This window comes from Pezoporus wallicus, unplaced genomic scaffold, assembly GCF_028554395.1.
Source record: "Pezoporus wallicus isolate ANWC-B61680 ecotype Strahan unplaced genomic scaffold, APGP_CSIRO_Pwel_v1 contig_8692, whole genome shotgun sequence".
Classification (NCBI taxonomy): Eukaryota; Metazoa; Chordata; class Aves; order Psittaciformes; family Psittacidae; genus Pezoporus; species Pezoporus wallicus.
Window position 1 is genome coordinate 398,366 of NW_026642640.1, and position 18,049 is coordinate 416,414.

The 18,049-nt window shown below is 42.0% G+C and overlaps 2 protein-coding genes across 2 annotated transcripts; one reads left to right on the top strand and one right to left on the bottom strand.

Moving 5' to 3' along the window:
* Positions 1–3,389: 3,389 nt before the first annotated feature.
* BRIX1 (biogenesis of ribosomes BRX1) lies at positions 3,390–8,080 on the bottom strand. Its single transcript, XM_057431140.1, has 10 exons — positions 7,893–8,080; positions 7,034–7,145; positions 6,601–6,644; positions 5,957–6,027; positions 5,532–5,581; positions 5,359–5,432; positions 5,117–5,167; positions 4,717–4,818; positions 4,058–4,186; positions 3,390–3,781 (listed from the first exon to the last, which is right to left on the bottom strand). Exons 1-10 carry the CDS (start codon positions 8,025–8,027, stop codon positions 3,512–3,514), a joined length of 1,038 nt encoding a protein of 345 aa, XP_057287123.1. The 5' UTR covers positions 8,028–8,080; the 3' UTR covers positions 3,390–3,511.
* A 48-nt stretch (positions 8,081–8,128) lies between these two features.
* RAD1 (RAD1 checkpoint DNA exonuclease) lies at positions 8,129–14,604 on the top strand. Its single transcript, XM_057431141.1, has 5 exons — positions 8,129–8,323; positions 10,586–10,694; positions 12,897–13,155; positions 13,488–13,586; positions 14,005–14,604. The coding sequence occupies exons 1-5, from the start codon at positions 8,129–8,131 to the stop codon at positions 14,183–14,185; spliced, it is 843 nt and encodes a 280-aa protein (XP_057287124.1). The 3' UTR covers positions 14,186–14,604.
* The last annotated feature ends 3,445 nt before the right edge of the window (positions 14,605–18,049 follow it).

Here is an 18,049-nt window from a genome sequence, read left to right on the forward strand (position 1 = left end):
GTAGTTAACATAGTTTTAGGCCCTTACGACCTTAGTACAAAATGAGTGTAAGAAAAACAGGCTAGAAGAACAGGACGTAAGGATAAAGAGTATCTGGGAACAGCAGGTGTCCAGGATGGGCTGCAGCTAAATTAACTGATAAGTAGAAAGACAGGATGATTGTTATGTCTGTGGCATTAACGAACCAACGAAGCTGGTATAAACATCCACTGCACATGCTTCGAAGGCTGCCAGAAGTGATGGAGATTGTTAGAAGAAGTAAACAACCCTCAGAGACCACCACCACATTTTTGTATGCATGCAGGAAACTTTCTGGAAAATTATGTAATTCATGTGTAGCCTCATGAATATGTATGTATGCCCAGTGACTATATACGGATAGCCTGTGTAGCAATATGGGGACACACATTAGGAGGAGCTATCCCCTGTGTCTCCCGGTGCCGCAATAAGGAATACATGCTTGTCAACTTAAACTTTGTTGGCAAGTTTGTTCCTGGAGTTTTCTCCAAATCAACACTAAGATTCAGCTGGACAGGGCACTGGGACATCTTGCCTAGGTCACGCTTGCCTAGAAAGGTTGGACCAGATCATAGAATCATAGAATCGTTAGATGATCCTTAAGGTCCTTTCCAACCTGGGGTTCTGTGATTCTCCAGATTACATGTGTGTCAGTTGGCACTGCATGAACTGAGTTTTGGATTAGACAATGAGATCTGAACGTTTGGGTTGACAGCAAGTTGAATACGAGTCAGCAGTGTGTCCTGGCAGCCAAAAGGTTCAACTGCGCCCTGAGGTTAATCAAGCATAGCACAGCTAGCTGGTCAGGGAGGTGACTGTCCTGCTCCACATTGCACTGGTGCAGCCCCACTTCAAGTAGTGGGTGCAGCTTTGGGCTGCAAGGACATGAGACCGTTAGAGTATGTTCAGAAGAACATGACAAAGATGGTCAAAGGCCTCAAGGAGGCCTTGACAGGAGAAGTAGCTGAAGTCATTTGACTTGCTGATCTTCGAGAAGACTGAGGATGCCCTCATCACAGCCTATACCTCCTCAAGGGGAGCATCAGAGCAGGAGAATCTGATCTCTTCTCTCTTATGGCCAGTGACACAACACAAGGAAATGGAATGAAGAAGCTACATGAGCTGGTTTTGGCTGGGGTAAGAGTTAATTTCTTCATAGCAGCTTTTACAGGGCTATGTTTTAGATTTCTGCTGGAAATACAGAGGTGGTTCTGTTACTGCTGAACAGCACTTACATAGAGTCCAGGTCTTTTCTGCTCCTTATACCAGTGAGGAGGCTGGTGGTGCAGAAGGAGCTGAGCCCAGCTGACCCAAGGGATATTCCATACCATGTGGTGTCATGATCAGCATATATTGCTGGGGAAAGAAGAAGGAAGTGAGGATGTTTAGATTTATGGTGCTTGTCTTCCCAAGTAATGGTTACACATGACAGAGCCCGCCTGTCCTGGGGATGGCTGAACACCTGCCTGACTATGGAAAGTGGTGAATTAAGTCCTTGTTTTTTTTTTGCATGTGCCCCTTTTGCTTTGCCTACTAAAACTGTCTTTATCCCAGTCAGGGGAGCGAGCAAGCAGCTGTGTGGTGCTTGGCTGCCATCTAGGCTAAAAACATGATACTGTTGGGGAAGTTCAGGCTGCACATTAGGAAAAGGTTCATAGTTGAGAGGGAGATCAGCTCCTGGAACAGGCTCCTCAGGTATATAGTCACAGCACCAAACCTGTGGAGTTCAAGGAGAGTCTGGATGACAATCTTTGAATGTGGTTTAGTGTTAGGTAGTTCTGCAAGGACCAGGAGTTGGACCTGATGATACTCATGAGTTCCTTCCAGCTTAATACTCTGTGACTCTTGTATTAGACTATGTGAACTGAGCAGATGCTTGTATTCACCATTCTTTCCCATCAGATGGCACACAGACCACCTTGTTACGGAGGTGACACCGAATTTCCCTTGTCCTGCCAGGTGGGATAACCTTTAATTTAGCACTTAACAGGTCAGCTTCCTCTTCTGCCAGTTGTGTCTGTTCATCACCAAACCAGCAGTGGTTGAATCCAGCAGAGGAATCAAATAGAAACAGGGCACAAACAAGACTCTGGAACACTGGGAAGCTGGGGAGCAGACAGGGAGACAGCATCAGCCACTGGAAAAAACAGGACATGAGGTCTAAAACTGGAAAGCAGGATAAAGACAGGTAATGAAGAAATAGCCCCAGGAAATAGCGAAGTAACCTTTGCCAACATCAGACAAGAAAAGTTTCTTGGAATCAGACATCTGAAGACCATTATAGAGAAATTCTCACCCAATTATGGTTTTGTCTGGTTGGAGGCTGATGCCATTAGACTTTCTGCAAGAGTAGTTTTACACTCCTTTCCCCAGCATAAGAGAATAATAGTAACTCATTTAACTGCATCTGGCAAAGGGGAAGACTTCCAGACAGTAATTTCCTGAAAGATTTAAGGGAATACAGCCCCAAATTAAAGCTGACTTCATGTTGCAGCTCTGAAGCAAGTAAACTGTCAGACAGCAGGCAATGAACTACAGTGAACCAAACCCTGTATTTTCTGCTGCTCATGAGTGTGCTGCATTTAGAGTACAGACATTATCCATGAGAAAAATCAAAGCTTTTGGTTGTAAACACTTTCAAATAATAGTGGAAGCTTACTTGATTTTATATGGAAAAAATCTGTATAGACTCACACAAGCTAAACAGCATACAACTGAACCAAGAGGACACCATTTCTGTAAAAAAGTTTGTTGCATGTCTAATAGTATGGAATTCTGTGCTTTTAAAGCACTGTTGTTGTAATAGAATCATGGGCAATTCTGTTTCAGGCTACTGAAGGTGTATAGTTTTGATACCAAATCATGGGTAGCATGTACCTCTTGGCAATGAATTTGGTATCAAGGGCTAGAATTCTGTTAGCCTGCTTCTCCCCTTTAGCTACATTTCAAGTCCTCAGAATCTGATTAGGTACAGGAGCTACCACAGGCAAAAGCAGCAGATTTTTTACTATAAGTAAGTAATGGCAAGGTCACAAACGTCTGCACTCCCTAGGAATTACGAAGATTAAAAATATTAACACCATTCTCCAAGACAAAATTCCAGTAGTTCAAATTTCTAAGTTTTCTACTGCTGTCAGACTAGGAAAGCTGGCCTTTGAATTCATTCATGATGAGCACCAGTGACTACCCAGTTATTTGTATTCCTCATACATGTTTCAGTGAGCAGTTTCCCATAGGTCTTCAAGTATAAGAGGCCAGTTCTCAAACACAGAAATATTTGGAGTCTCTCATTCTCTTTCCGTGTTCCCTGGCTTGCTTTTCAAAACCCATAAACCCCTCAAAGAAATGAAGACAGTAAACGAGTGCAAACATCCTAATAAAATGATACTCTGTTTACTTAAAACTGAAGTTGTTGGTTTTGCCTGTAAAAACAAGTAAACAACAAGTATTTACAATATTATGTCAATATAACTGGTTTCAACATTTTTAACATTTAAGCTGATGCCTCAGTTCTGAAAAGCTTTTTCTGCTTCTTCCTCTGAATTTTGCGTAGCTTCTTTTTATCTTTAACAATTGGCTTTGACTCTGGTTTCACAAGCTGTATTTCCACTGGCTTTTCTTCAGCTGGAATGTCAAAGACCACTTCAGTGGGATCTTCTTTAATAAGCACCTTACTCTCTTGTTTCTTAATCTTTTGTACTTCCTTCACGTGCTGTTTCTCTCTAAACTTAGCCGCCACTGATAATCTTACCAGCCGTCGATGCTACGAAAATAAGAATTTGAATTTCATCAGGTTTCAAGTAAGTAAATGGAAGAAATCAGGTATTGAAGAAACAGGTGGTAATTTCTCAGCTTAACTGTCATAATCCTCAATGTAATGCTATCTTTCATTGACTGTGTTCTCAAATTAGGATCAGTTAAGGCACTTTTGTTCTACAACAGATTCCAGGGAGAGTTATACATGATTCTCCTGCAGACTACAGACTGGCTTTCAAGTTAATTTCTAAATGAAAGAGAAGACAAAAATAAAGCTGCTTACCATATTTGGGGACTGGTAATGGGGATTTTCATACAGAGTTGGTCCTCCAAAGCTACCTTGGAAGATTTTTATGAGATTCAGGACAAAACGAGGCCCAATTTCTACTAGAGATGCATCTTCTTCTATTATCTGCAATAAGAATACTTTCTTCATTTATATACCTAATCAAAGTAATGACCCTGTAAGCACCTTGCATATGGTGATACACAACTGAATTTAAATCCAAGATACAATGCCACTGAAGATGATAAGCTAGACACAATTCTATATATAAAGCAGTTCTTCAGCTTCAAGCAAGCCTTTAGAGAGTAGTAGTGAAGCCTCCCTTTAAAAACTAAGCTCCAGCACACTTTGCGTCAAAGCAGCAAGTGAGGTTAAAAGGTAAGCAAAGCTTAGGCTTCAGCTAGTACTCGCCATGACTGAGACAAGCATCACAAAATCACAGCTAACAGAACGGAAGCTGAAGTACACAGAACTTAAACCAGTTCTCTCCAGAACTACAGAAGAAGTCATTTCAGGACACCAAGATTACCTGCTGCAAGCACTATTTGCTGGCACATCCTGACAATAAGGATACTTCTCATTTTACTGTAATTAGTGGGTTTGATATGAAACTACTCCATTGAGCTCCTCTTGAGGAGCTAAAAGAGACCACTTACCTGGTAATTCCGAAACCAGATCCTCTCATCTGTGACAGTGAAGGTGAAAACATGATCTACAAAAGGCTGACTTTTGGGGTGATACTGTGGTGTACTAAATATCTGTAATGAAATGCAGTATTTCTTATTATCTGTATTTAAAGACACCCAACATAAATGGATCACATTTAATAAATTTTGGTTTTCCAAGATCCTGATCCCAGGTTACATTTCAGAACTCTAAAGTCATGAAAAAGTGTCCCCATGATTTTAAGCACATGATCCTAATGCTTTGCAGATTTTCTGCAAGTTTGTAAGTGTAAAACTACTACTTTAAAAAAACACTTGATATTTTAAAATACTTTGCCAAAAAACATTTCCAATGATGAAGGAACACTGGACAGCAGAACTACAGACTGACCTGAATAAACAATTCTTTCAGCAGGGCATAATGTGGCTCTTTGTCAAATATCTACAAAGAAAAAAAGTAATTTTACATACAAAGCTAAATGCAACAGCCATGCAAAAAAACCTGTCCTGGGTTTAGCAGTAGCAGTCAATTTTTCTCCTTCTTGGTAGCTGGTGCAGCTACTGCTAAACCCAGGACAAACCCCAAAATGAAATACTCATTGAAGCACTCAATGAAATAAAACCTATACTTACTGGATCAAAAGACAAAAGGGGCCGTGAGCCCCTGAGGCAGTTTCCTGTCATCTTCAATTCAGCCAGAGTGTGAACTACAGTGAATTTAAAAAAAAAAGATCATTTTAATACTTACATAAAACTGTACAAAAAAGAAAGTAAAAGTCCAAATGCAATAATGTCAGCCAACTTACCATTTTGCACTAAGAATTTAGCTGATGGTCCCTGTGGTGTATTTGAAAGCCTGCAGAGGGCAGGTGGTGGGGAAGACAGAAAAGAAAAACATTAACAGCAACCAGAAGGTACACCGGATTTCTACAGTGCACTCCAACCAGTCACTGCTGTACTGAAGTAGTTTCAGTTGCTTTTGCAGCATTACTGAGTTCCTTTAACATACTTACAAATACTTGCTTTGTTAACATCTTTGTAAAGTGCTTCTATGAAGTCTACAAAAGCTGGTCATGCATTGTAAACTTGCACTACTCACAGAAGTGCAAGATTAGTACGGATTCAGCTAACACTACTTCACACATCTTCACTATTGCAGTAAAAAACTTCAGGTACAAGGGAGCATCCCCAGCTATATATGGAAATGTAAGAAAACATAAGATTTCCTTACCACATATAGAGATCCTGTTTCTTTTTGGCTTCAAAAAAAATGCATTTATTGCAGTTTTTCATTTCACACACCTATATGAGATACACCAAATTAGCTGCTTACAAACTTCTAAAGACGTTTTAAAAAACTTTCCACATTAATCTCTAATATCTTCCCCCCCTCCAAAATGTAAGTTTAAAAGCAAAGCTCTCATCTTAATACTGATCCCCATTTTTAAACTGAAGCACTTGTTGAAAAATCATACATATTTATTACCAGGAGTAGTAACTTCATTAAAGCTATAAGCAACCCGGTAAGATCTCCAGGATATACACAATAGAGCAGGAGCTGTGAAGTTAGGTTCTAGTTTCAGAACTACGGTCATCCTACATTGTTTGGCCTGGCTGGATATTTGTTTCCTGCTTTCCCCAAGTGTAAACTGTAATATATCTTTCATGTATACTGAAAAACACATTCTGCTTTACTTCTTCATGACAAATGTATATGTTTGAGGTTTCATTAATCAAAAGTCACTTCCTGTTTTAGCATGAGCACTTTTTGAGTATCTGTAATTTTAATTTATGAAATTGGTTGCCCTTTTTTCTTGCACATTGGATTTCCAGAGGAAAAAAAAAAAAAGCAGCATTGGTTAAATCCTGGATTACCTCGTTAATTACAAATAACTGGTCTTTACGGTCCATTTTAGTATCTGGAAGACAAGAACAACATTAAGAAGGCAGGAAAAGCAATTTAACACAAGCAATTCTTTCAGCAGTTCTTTCTTCCTATTGCAAAAAAATTACTGCTATAAATGAAAGATTAAGAGTAACTATTAAGTTGTCTCAGACATGTTATACCAGAAATAAACATTGCATCAAAAGTATTTATGCACTTACAGGATTGAGGTCATAGGAGTCATTTCTCAGGAAATATTAAGATATAACGACAGCTACTGTGTTTGTTGGCGCAAAAGAGGTTTATTGTTTCAAGTATAAGTTCGTCAAACCAGTTATGTACCACAGCTTTAAAAAGAACAGATTGTTAAGAGTTCTTGGTTTAAAACTAACCTGAAAATGTAAGTTAGGAAGGATGCCTCACCTGCTTTAGAATGAGGCATCAATGTCCTTAGGTCTTGCATTAGGTGCCTTGTTCTGAAATTAATACCACGAGAAGAAAAAATAAGCACTCGTTCCTTGTTCTTCCATTTACCCTAGGAAAAAAAAAAAAAAGAACGAAACTTAAGCAGGAAGTTTCCAGCCTTAAAACTACAACACAGCAACACTAAAGGTTTGAACTCTAATTACAAAAAAACACAGCAAAAACATTTGCTATTAGTATTATCTGCTCAATCTGAACAGAATCACTCTTGCAGCAGAACAGAACACAGGGGCCTACGTTTTTACATTAAGATGTCATCTATCCTGCTACAGTATGTTCGCATAGAAAGCTTTTGATTCATACAAAACATGCAAGTACTCCACATGCACTGCTTACTCACGAAAGTAACCCCCCCCCGCTACGGGAGCCGAGCTGCAGCCTCAGAGCACAGTTCAGGTATTCTACATATGTGCATGTGATGAAATCTCAGACTTCCGTGTGCTACTTTTTGGGTTAATTTTAAACAAACTGCAAAGAAATTACTAACACCCCCTTAGGGCGGTTCCTAAATGAGAAAGGCAAAACTCCCATCTACTTTTTGGATATAACAGGATTATCCGAGTGTTCAAAATATCTCTGTGTACTTAAAATTCGCTTTCGAGTGAATCATAGCATCGCAGAATGGCTCGTGTTGGAAAGGATCTTAAAGATCATCTAGTCCCAACCCCCTGCCGCAGGCAGGGACAAACCATCCACCAGAACAACACTCTTCTCGTACTTTAACACCACAAAGAAGCCACGCATCAGACCCTCCAACCCGGCCGAGCAGTGGGCCCCCGGCACCCCCCGCCGCGGGTACCTGTGACACCGGCGGCGGGATCCTGTACTCCTCCGGTGCTGCCGAGTCTCCCGGCTCGGCCGCGCTCGGCGCCGCCTTGGCCCGCTTCGCCGGCCGCTCCGCAGGGCCCGCACGCTTCCTCTTGGCCGCCGCCATTTCGGGCACACCACGCAGTGCCGCGCTTCACTTCCGCCCGCGCTCCACTTCCGCCCGCGCTCCAGCAGGCTTTCCGGTTCCGGTGGCGGTGGCGGGGCGGCATGCCGGTGACGACGCAGGCGGCCGGCGGCGCGGAGCCGTACGTGTTGTCCGCCAGCCTGGACAACGCCCGGCACCTCTCCAGCCTCCTCAGGGCCGTCCACTTCCAGGACCACGCCACCTGCTTCGCCACGAGCAATGGGCTGAGGGTGACGGTGGAGGACGCCAAGTGCATCCAGGCCAACGCCTTCATCCAGGTGGGACGCTGCGGACGTTGCGGAGCGGCTGCGGAAGCCGCAGGGAACCCCCATCCCTGTTTCAGGGTAGAGGAGGAGCGGGGGAGCTCCGCTGACGGGGGGCACGACAGCGGGAGCCGTGAGGGAAGAGCTGTGGTCATTCCTGAGGTGTCCGGGCCGTGGAGGCGAAGTGAGTTCTGTCCGCTTTGAAAGAGGGCACAAATTCAGACACCCATCTACAGCACTTTGGCTGGGCTGAGCTGAGAGCTTCCAGCCGCAGGGCTCCATCACAGAATCTGTTCCTTCTACTCTCTGGTTCTGCCTGTGCTTAGTCCAGGAAAGGCGCTCGGGAAGTTACCATAGATGGAGGATCTCACCTACCCGTGTCCATGCAGGCAACTAAATAGCAACCTAAGTGACTTGTATTTAATAAGGCATCTAATATAAGATCAGAAGCAGCTTTGCTTGCTCCTCTGCTACCTCTTCTGTAGCTATGACTGCTGGCTTTACTTGTAATTTTCTTTTTTTAAGGTGCACTTTTATTTGTAATTCTTCTAACAATGGTTTACTTTCAGGTGATTGTATTTGTTATTATTTAAGGCATATCTGACTTGTAAATGCTTCAAGAACAGGCGTTGGCACTGGGTCCTGTTTTTGAAAGTATGTGTGATACTGGGAATGTAAGTGGAAAGGATGAAGAATATTTTGTTGTAGTAACTCAAACCTAACTTTACCATTCTTCTGTCCTTCAGCATCAGTGTCTTTGCTGTCTCTGAAACTGCAGTCTGAGGTGTGTGTGGAAAGGGAGAAGCCTGAGTCTCCCTGTTCCTGCATCTCTCCTTGCTTTCTCCTGCTCTTTGCTATGCAGTCCTTCTTTACGCTAGTGCTGTATTTGTTTGGTTAGCTTTCTGCTGTTTGGGTGGCTGAAGCTGGTTCATGAACTGGCCAGCATGTGCTACTGGAAGCTAAGTAATGGGCGCATGTGGGGAGGAGCAGAGGAACAGTGACTGGAGGTTCCTTTGGGAGTGTTGAGGTGTTAAGTATAGAATAGAATAGTTTCTGTTGGAAGGGACCTACAACAATTATCTGACTGCTGATCTCTTCTGGCCTGACCAAACAGTGGTTTGGTCACTAGCACTGATCACTTCTGGACTGACCAAACATTAAAGCCTGTTGTTAAGGGCATTGTCCAAATGTCTCTTAAATGCTGAGAGGCTTGGGGCATCGACCACCTCTCCAGGAAACCTGTTCCAGTGTTTGACCTTCCTCTTGGTAAAGAAAATGCTTCCTGATGTCCAGTCTGAACCTCTCCTGGTGCAGCTTTGAACCATACCCATGTGCCCTGTCACTGGGTACCAGGGAGCACAGCTCAGCACCTGCCTCTTCCCCTCCTCAGGAAGCTGTAGGAGATCAAGGAGGTCACCCCTCAGCCTCCTCCTCTCCAAACTAGGCAAGCCCAGAGCCCTCAGCCACTCCTCACAGGACATTTCCTTCCAGTTCTGTCACCAGCTCTGTTGCCTCCTCTGGACACATTCAAGACCTTCACATCCTTTTTAATGGTGGGTCCCAGCACTGCCCACAGTGCTCCAGGTGAGGCTGCACCAACTCTGAACACAGTGAGAGAATCACCCCTGCTGACCGGCTGGTGATGCTGTGCCAGATGCACCCCAGGATGGGGTTTGCTCTCTTGGCTGCCAGTAAAATCATGTAACAGCTTGTTCAAAAGTAGCTCACGTCACCCTGCTTTGCTTCCGAGATACTGTGTTCTTTCACTTACCACAAAGCAGCTAGTGCCCAGTAGCAAATGGGGTAGCCTAGAGTAGTTTACCCCTATCAGGCTAGTCCAAGGCACGTTCCAGCACATGTTTCAGTGTTGTGAACTTGCTATTATGTTCCTTTCTTCCTTATTTTTATTATTTGAATATTTGTTCATGCTCGGAGTGAAGAAAAGTCACACAAGTGTTACATATGATATATTTGCCTGAATGTTTCAGCTCCAGAACGAGGCAGCTTTGGGCTTTAACATTTGTAGGTTGTTTGTGAACTTTGAAAGGGAAGTGTTTAGGTTTTCATGCTTATGCCAAGCTACTTTGTTTCAGCTGTGTCCTGATTTTACTAGTTTTGAGGTTGAAGACCTATTTTTCTTTAATTGATGGTTGTGTTACTTTGTAGGAAATACTTTGTATTGCATTGATTTCTGAAAGTGTGAAAGCACTGAATTGAAGGAAATATGCGTAAATGGTAAAATAATTACAGAAAATTCCCTCTTTTCATCTCTTACAGGCAGAAATTTTTCAGAAATTTGCTGTCCAGGAGCAAACAGTGACATTCCGGATCAATTTGTCTGTTCTTCTTGACTGCCTGACTATTTTTGATACCAGTTCTTTGCCAGGTATGGCTCATATTTACCTTGACAGTGTGTGTGCATCACATGTAATCATGCAGCGAAACCTGTACGTAGGCATAGAGAGACTTCGAGCCTTGACAAAAAGTCTGACCTCAGCTTCAGTCCTTCTGAGTGTGGCAGCTATTGCTGTTAAGCAGGATCTTTAAGCTAAAACAAGCGTGCACTGTAATGTGTCTCTGTGATGCTGTTGGGGTAGCTGAGAAATAGGGTATTCTTCCTGTGAAGATAATGTTTTCTGGATCTGTGTAAGGCACAAAAGAACTGCTTGTTTTGGGAGAGAACCCTTTTGTGGCATGACGTCCAGTGCACAGCCGCAGTTTGTATCCTAGCTCTGTTTGGGACTGAAGGTCCAAATAGTTTCTCTCGATAAGGAAACATGTCAAGTAATTTGTTCAGGCATCTCTGGCAAGTTGGGTGATGTTTAGGCTGGAGTTGTTACTCTGAGGCCAATACTGTGCCCTAGGACTCACCCATGCTGCAACTGCCTTTCGTGTTGATCTGTTTTAAGTCTGGGGCAGATCATCCGCATAACATAAATGCAAACATGTCCATGTGCCCTTCACTTAAGGGAAAAATGTGGGCACAGCTGGCAGAATAATTCCTCTGCAGCCCATCCAGGGTAGTTAGTATGGATGTAGAGAGCACCAGTTTTCCTTTAGTAAAGGAGCATGCTTCACACTTTCACATGCTTTTAAGTGGTCAGCAGGGCAGGCTACACATACCCTCAGCCTCAGGGTAAAACTACTGCTTGGGCAAGGGTTCAGCCTCTTACCAGAGCTGTCACTGTCAGATGAAAAAGCAGGAAAACTGTCAGTACATCTTAAGGCCACAGGGGATCCACATTAGCCTCACAGGGGACTCAGGCTGACTAAATACTGTGAGCTGCAGTAGAAATCAGCACACTGGAAGACAGTATACGCATAGCTTGGAGTTTGTCTTGGTAACAAAAAAAATTGTATCAGCTTGATAATAAATGTGATCTCTTCTCCAGTATTTCTGTGGTTTATGCAGCCCTGGAACATCCAGCTACCTCAGAAATACTAACAAGCATATTAACAAGGAATTAGTACATGTTCTGGGCTTGAAGTCTGCATGGATTCCAGGCAGCACTATCGGTGCTATTGCTCCCAGTGAATAGCTGTTACATTGCACCTTCCGTTCCTTCCCTTCTTCAGGCTGCAGCTGCATCTATTTTGTGAATGTTATCTCCAGCTTGCAGATAAGGTACTGAGGAATTGTACTCACCTACAGTCTCACAAATCTGCAGCTGGATTGGGTAGTGTTTCAGGTGCTGTACACACACTTCAGATTTTCTTTATCAAGCGTGTGAATCACAAAAATCAGGAAGACTCCACTATTGATCTTGTTTGTAGTCTTTTCAGTGACAGAGGTGCATGGGAAGCTGCCTTCCCATGTGTACAAATGTTGAATTACGTGAACTGATCTGTTTAAAGAGAGCAAAAAAACCCAAATCCAGGTCTTGGTGAATTTTATTTCCTATAAATTACTTTTTTTTCTTCTTGGTGGTTTTAAAAAATTATTTTCACAAACAAAGTAACTACATATTAGCATGACTGTAAATAAGCGCTGTGTACTCGTGTGCAGTAGAGTGATACCATGACAGGTTTTTTGAGTAGTTCTAACATTGCAGCTGTGTGTTGAACTCTGCATTCCTCTGCTGTTTCTGTTGTGACTCTGACCTAAAGACCTAAGTCAACTGTACTAAACAGCATCCTGATTTTAGGAAAGCAAATGTTCAGATTGTGATTACCCAGCAAAATGTAATGCAGGGTAAATTGTGTTAACTTCAATTTGGGTTGTGCAAGTAAGAGCAGTAAAGAAAGATGATGTGAGCCAGGGAAAGCCTCAGGACCATGGAGGATTTTCCAGTGCCACTTATGTATCTGTAGCATATCCAGCTTCATTGTCACAGCTAGTGTGACCTGTTTGGCACATGACACAAGTAGGATTCAAACTGGCATCTACAGACAGATAAATTCGTTTTGCACTTCATGTGGTCCTTAGGAGGCTGCATTAAGCATGCTACATTGGTCTATTGGAAGCTGGACCAAACATGCTAAATCAAATTGATCTGTGCCCTGTATAGCAGTAAAATGTGAACTTTCTAAAGTGATCAGATGTGCTAGCTAGCTCTCTGAAGAATGTAAATTTCATTCTCTTTTTCAGGAACATCAACAGCCCTTAAGATGTGTTATCGTGGTTATGGTTATCCCTTGATGCTGTTCTTGGAAGAAGGAGGTGTAGTGACAGTGTGCAAGATAAACACTCAAGAACCCGAGGACTTGTTAGACTTCGATTTCTGCAGTACAAAAGTTGTTAATAAAATTATCCTGCAGTCAGAAGGGTTACGAAAAGCATTTGCTGAACTGGATATGACCAGTGAAGTTATGCAGATTACCATGTCTCCAGATAAACCTTACTTCAGGTACTGGAAACTGTGCTTTCAACTCAAATATTCATACTTGGCCTCTGTTGGTAAAGACTGGAAGTTTTCAGGGTGGAGAGGGAAGGAGCTGTTTTAGAATACTGCTTTAAGAAGAATTGTGATGAGTAATATGTAATCAAACTAACGTAGTAATGAACACATTGACAACCTGGTAAATGTGACACTGTTGCAGACAGTTTAGTATTTTTAATTAAATAAACCGAAACAACCAATAGTGTTCTGTGAAACAGAGATATTCAAGAGGACTGATTCTGATGAGCTTTTAGAGAACTGAGGTCAGGTATTTTGAGATGGTGCCTTTTGTCTTCCAGGTTATCCACTTTTGGAAATGCTGGCAGTGCACATCTGGACTACTCTAAGGACTCTGATTTGATAGAAGCATTCCAGTGTAACCAGACTCAGACAAACAGGTCAGGAAGTCTGTGATCAGTGCCCTCTGTGGAATATCATGTGTTCTAAACTTTTCTTGTTTCTTGTACTTTTCTAAATGCACGTGTCCCAGTTTTAAACTTTTCTTGCCGGAAAATTTGCAAACACTTTTTTTTTATGTTACTGTATTTAATTCACTAGTACAGGCAAGGAGGGAAATACTTCCCATCTGATAAAAGCCTGTGCTTGTGATCAAAAGCTAAGGAATATCAGTGTCTGTCCGATGTCATTACCAGAAAAAAGATCAAATTAGCATGTTGCTAATTGTTGTTTTTTTTTTTATGATTCTGGTTAATTTCTGTTATTTTAGTTTTTTCTATGGCTTTAACTTGGAGTAATGTTTCAGGTCCTTCCTGAATAGCTTATTTTCTTCATATGACTTCTTTTTTTTCTCTGCAGGTACAAGATTTCTTTGCTTAAACCATCTACGAAGGCACTGGCTTTGTCTTGTAAGGTGTCCATTAGAACAGATGCTCAAGGATTTCTTTCACTGCAGTATATGATTAGGAATGAAGATAGACAGATCTGTTTTGTAGAATACTATTGTTGCCCTGATGAGAATATTACTGAAGAGATGTAGGTGTATGGTTTTGGTGTCTGTATTATATTTATGGATATATAAAATAGTATATTTTTCTATAAACCTGAGTGAAAGCTGTAAAGATTAATAGACTTGATATTGTAAGGTTTTTAGCTGTTCTTTTTTATTACCTCACAAACATTTCTTAGCCTTGACTCAAAAAACTGAGTTTGAAAAAGCAAATAAGAGAGCTGGTTGTCTCTAGCCACTGATTCCAGCACAGATGTTGAAGTGGTGTTTATATAATACATTGCTGCTTTTTACAGTGTTCTGCAAGAATTTTTATTGTGTTTTGTTTTTTCTTTCTTGTCTTTGGCTTGTTCTAAGTAATTTCACAGGGGAAAATCTGAATACTTTCTGTATTTTAGCCAGTTAACTTTCAGTGACCTAAAAATAAAACCAAATCCATCCTGAAAGAGGATGATGTTTTCAGACTGATTTCTTAACAGCAGCAAGTGGTTTCTTTCTGGCAAATGCTGTCATGTTTTGCTGGTAAAGACACTAGACTCCTCATCTTAATTAATTCTTAATATAACTCAATTCTGTGTAATTTCATCTGATACCAATTTACCCTTTTGCATGCAGTACTGATGTTGAACTTGCAAACTAAGTTAGAAGCCAGGATTTACTTGTAACTGTTCTGGCAGTACTATTGTTTTGTATCTAGTAATTCATTACACATCCACAAGAATGCTGCTGCTGAAATGTTTCTGTATGTACATGTCCCAGTTCCTGCACTGTTACTCTCTAGTAACGCTGTTAAGAATCATAAGGAGAGAGAAAAGTTTCATATTTGAAATTATTTGTGAAATTAGTTTACCTTCTCAGTAGACTTTCAGCAACAAGGAGGGACTCCTAAACTGCAGTAAAGGAATGTCTGCCTGTGTCCTATGGAGTGGTGGATTTGTATCGCTGCTAAAAATGGACCCATTCTCATACTCACTGAAAAGGGAATACAGATTCTGGAGAGTTTTCTGCAGTGGCCAGCTTTGCAAAGTGGTGAGGTAGGCTGTAGTGGGTCAAAAGTTGTGCTTCTCCTTTCACACCTCTCTGTTAGAATCACAGAATCATAGAATAGTTAGGGTTGGAAAGGACCTTAAGATCATTTAGTTCCAACCCCCCTGCCATGGGCAGGGACACCTCACACTAAACCATGCACCCAAGGCTTCGTCCAACCTGGCCTTGAACACCGCCAGGGATGGAGCATTCACAACCTCCCTGGGCAACCCACCGTAACAGGAAAGAATTTCTTCCTTATATCCAGTCTAAACTTCCCCTGTTTAAGTTTGAACCCATTACCCCTTGTCCTGTCACTACAGTCCCTAACAAACAGTCCCTCCCCAGCATCCCTATAGGTCCCCTTCAGATACTGAAATGCTGCTATGAGGTCTCCACGCAGCCTTCTCTTCTCCAGGCTGAACAGCCCCAACTTCCTCAGCCTGTCTTCATACGGGAGGTGCTCCAGTCCCCTGATCATCCTCTTGGCCTCCTCTGGACTTGTTCCAACAGTTCTGTGTCCTTTTTATGTTGAGGACACCAGAACTGCACACAATACTCCAAGTGAGGTCTCACAGGAGCAGAGTGGAGGGGCAGGATCACCTCCTTCGACCTGCTGGTCACGCTCCTTTTGATGCAGCCCAGGATACGGTTGGCTTTCTGGGCTGCGAGTGCACACTGAAGCCAGCTCACGTTCATGTTGTTGTTGCAAACAACCTTCTCAAAGCAGGAGGTCTGCTGAGCTAGGTGGGTGTCAAACCACGTGCAGAGACTGCAGATCACACTGCAGGAGACTGAAGTCCTCCTGTCTTGCTGCCACGTGATGGCATCCAAGAGCTCTGTGATCTGTGGGTCGTTTCTACAGCTGTAGACTGTAGTCAAGTTTTGGTTTTGTCAGAAGATGAGGTCTTACTTTGCACATGTGAAAACAGTATGTTCATACGTTACCAGGCTGATTGCTCCACAGTCCAATAGAATCCGAGTTCTTTGGGTTTACTTCAGATGCTTTTGTTGACCATTTTTTGTCTCTTGCTTATGTCAGCAAGAGTATAGTTTGAGAGTACACAGTGTCAGTAGTTCACTTTTATTGTCTTCTGTGCAGATCATCCATTTGTTGCAATAAATTTTACATTTGAAAAACAATCACAAATCTTTGAACTACAGGACTGATGAGGATACATAGTAATATTCTAAATTACTCTTAATTACTGTCTTTTATATTTTGAATTTTCTTTTGGCTTGTGTTTTTTTCTTCAGTGAAGAAAATGTGTTATAGTCTCATTGGGAGTTATAAATATATTATCCCAGACTACTGAGTGGTAAGAATGATTTACATAATTGCTGAGTGACAGGATAAAAATAAACCAGAACACATCACTTTCTTAGTATGGTTTATTTTAGAGTATCAGAGTTCCTTGTATTGTGTTCAAGGACATTACTGTGGCTTAACATTTGTGTTTTTATGTAATTGCCTACAGATGCACTACATCTTAAAATAGTACTTTAAAAATCTGTCCTGTGATCTACCAACGGTGGTCATGGAAATAATATCCTAAGTAGTTAGACCACCACAAAAAATACCAGAAAGTAACTGGTGTGTGACTTGTCATAATTCAGATTTTGCCAACCTGTTTCTTTATAAATCGGTACATGTAAGAATTACTTGTGTAAAGTGACAGCAGTTTCTGGAGGTGAGAACTGCAACCAGCATTTTCTACCCAGATTCAGTCAGCTGTAGGAGGTGCTTTCTGACTGCTCTGACATCTGCGGCTCTGGTCAACCCAGATCCAGAGGCTTCAAAACTGATGAGACTTTTCCTCCCACTCTTTTGATTTGCGCTTTTCAGAGTAAAAACTGACCTCCGGTCTTCCAGAAGGCTTCTCTTTTGTTCTACCTGAAAATGGCTGCCCACAGGCCTTGGGTCCCATCAGTCTGCTAAGATACTGGGAGACAATGCCTCTGGCACTTGGTCCTGACCATCTTTATGCAAGAAAAGATTAGTGGTGCTAATGCTAATGTTAACCTCTTTCTTCCCAATATGTTGAGAAGTCCTTGTGTCTCTTTGGCTTCCACACGCTGAGGCCCAGCCACAGCCATTTGGATCTGGAGCACAAAATTGCCCAACAGGAATAGAGTTCTAAACCTCTTTTTCAAAGTTATAATGGGAAGGAATCAGGAAAAAATTGCATATGGATTTATAAGGAAATACATTCCTGACTAGATAGGTCTCCACTAAGATTAGCAAAGTAGTTGGAAAAATTGAGATAAGCCTCATGTTGTTTCCTTTAAGTGTTTTGAACATCATTTTATAGCAGCTTGCAAACCCCTAAGAATTCAGGAGGTGGGTCTTACAAAAACAAGTATGTATGAGTAGTAGCAGTAACACTGAACAGCACTTTTGCTGATAGAACATTAATCTTGAACTGAACAAATATGAAATTACTTTTTCAATAGAGGTGTTCCAGAATAGAGGCTTGATGTCTTCCTGTTGAGACAGAAACTCATATGAATCTGTCTTTGGGGGGAGAGGGAAGAAGAGTTGCTTACGTATAAATGGACAGTGAATATCCACCAGGAATGTCACTCCATTCAGTGGCACAGTGCATGGCAGAGTGTGGTGAATTGGGGTCAATGCTTCAGAAATGTCCTGAGTCCAATCATTCATTTTGCAGATCAAAACCCCAGTGAGACACTGGTCAAAATATAAAGGTTCATCTTGCATTTTTGGTGGTGGGGTCTTGCAGATGAGCCTGGAGGGCATATTGGGTTTTCTAGTCTGGTCTAAAGCTGAGGGAAGGGATAAGGAAGTATCTCCATGGAGAATTTATCAGCCTCTTACCCTTCCAGCTCAGGTGGGACTGTGGGGGC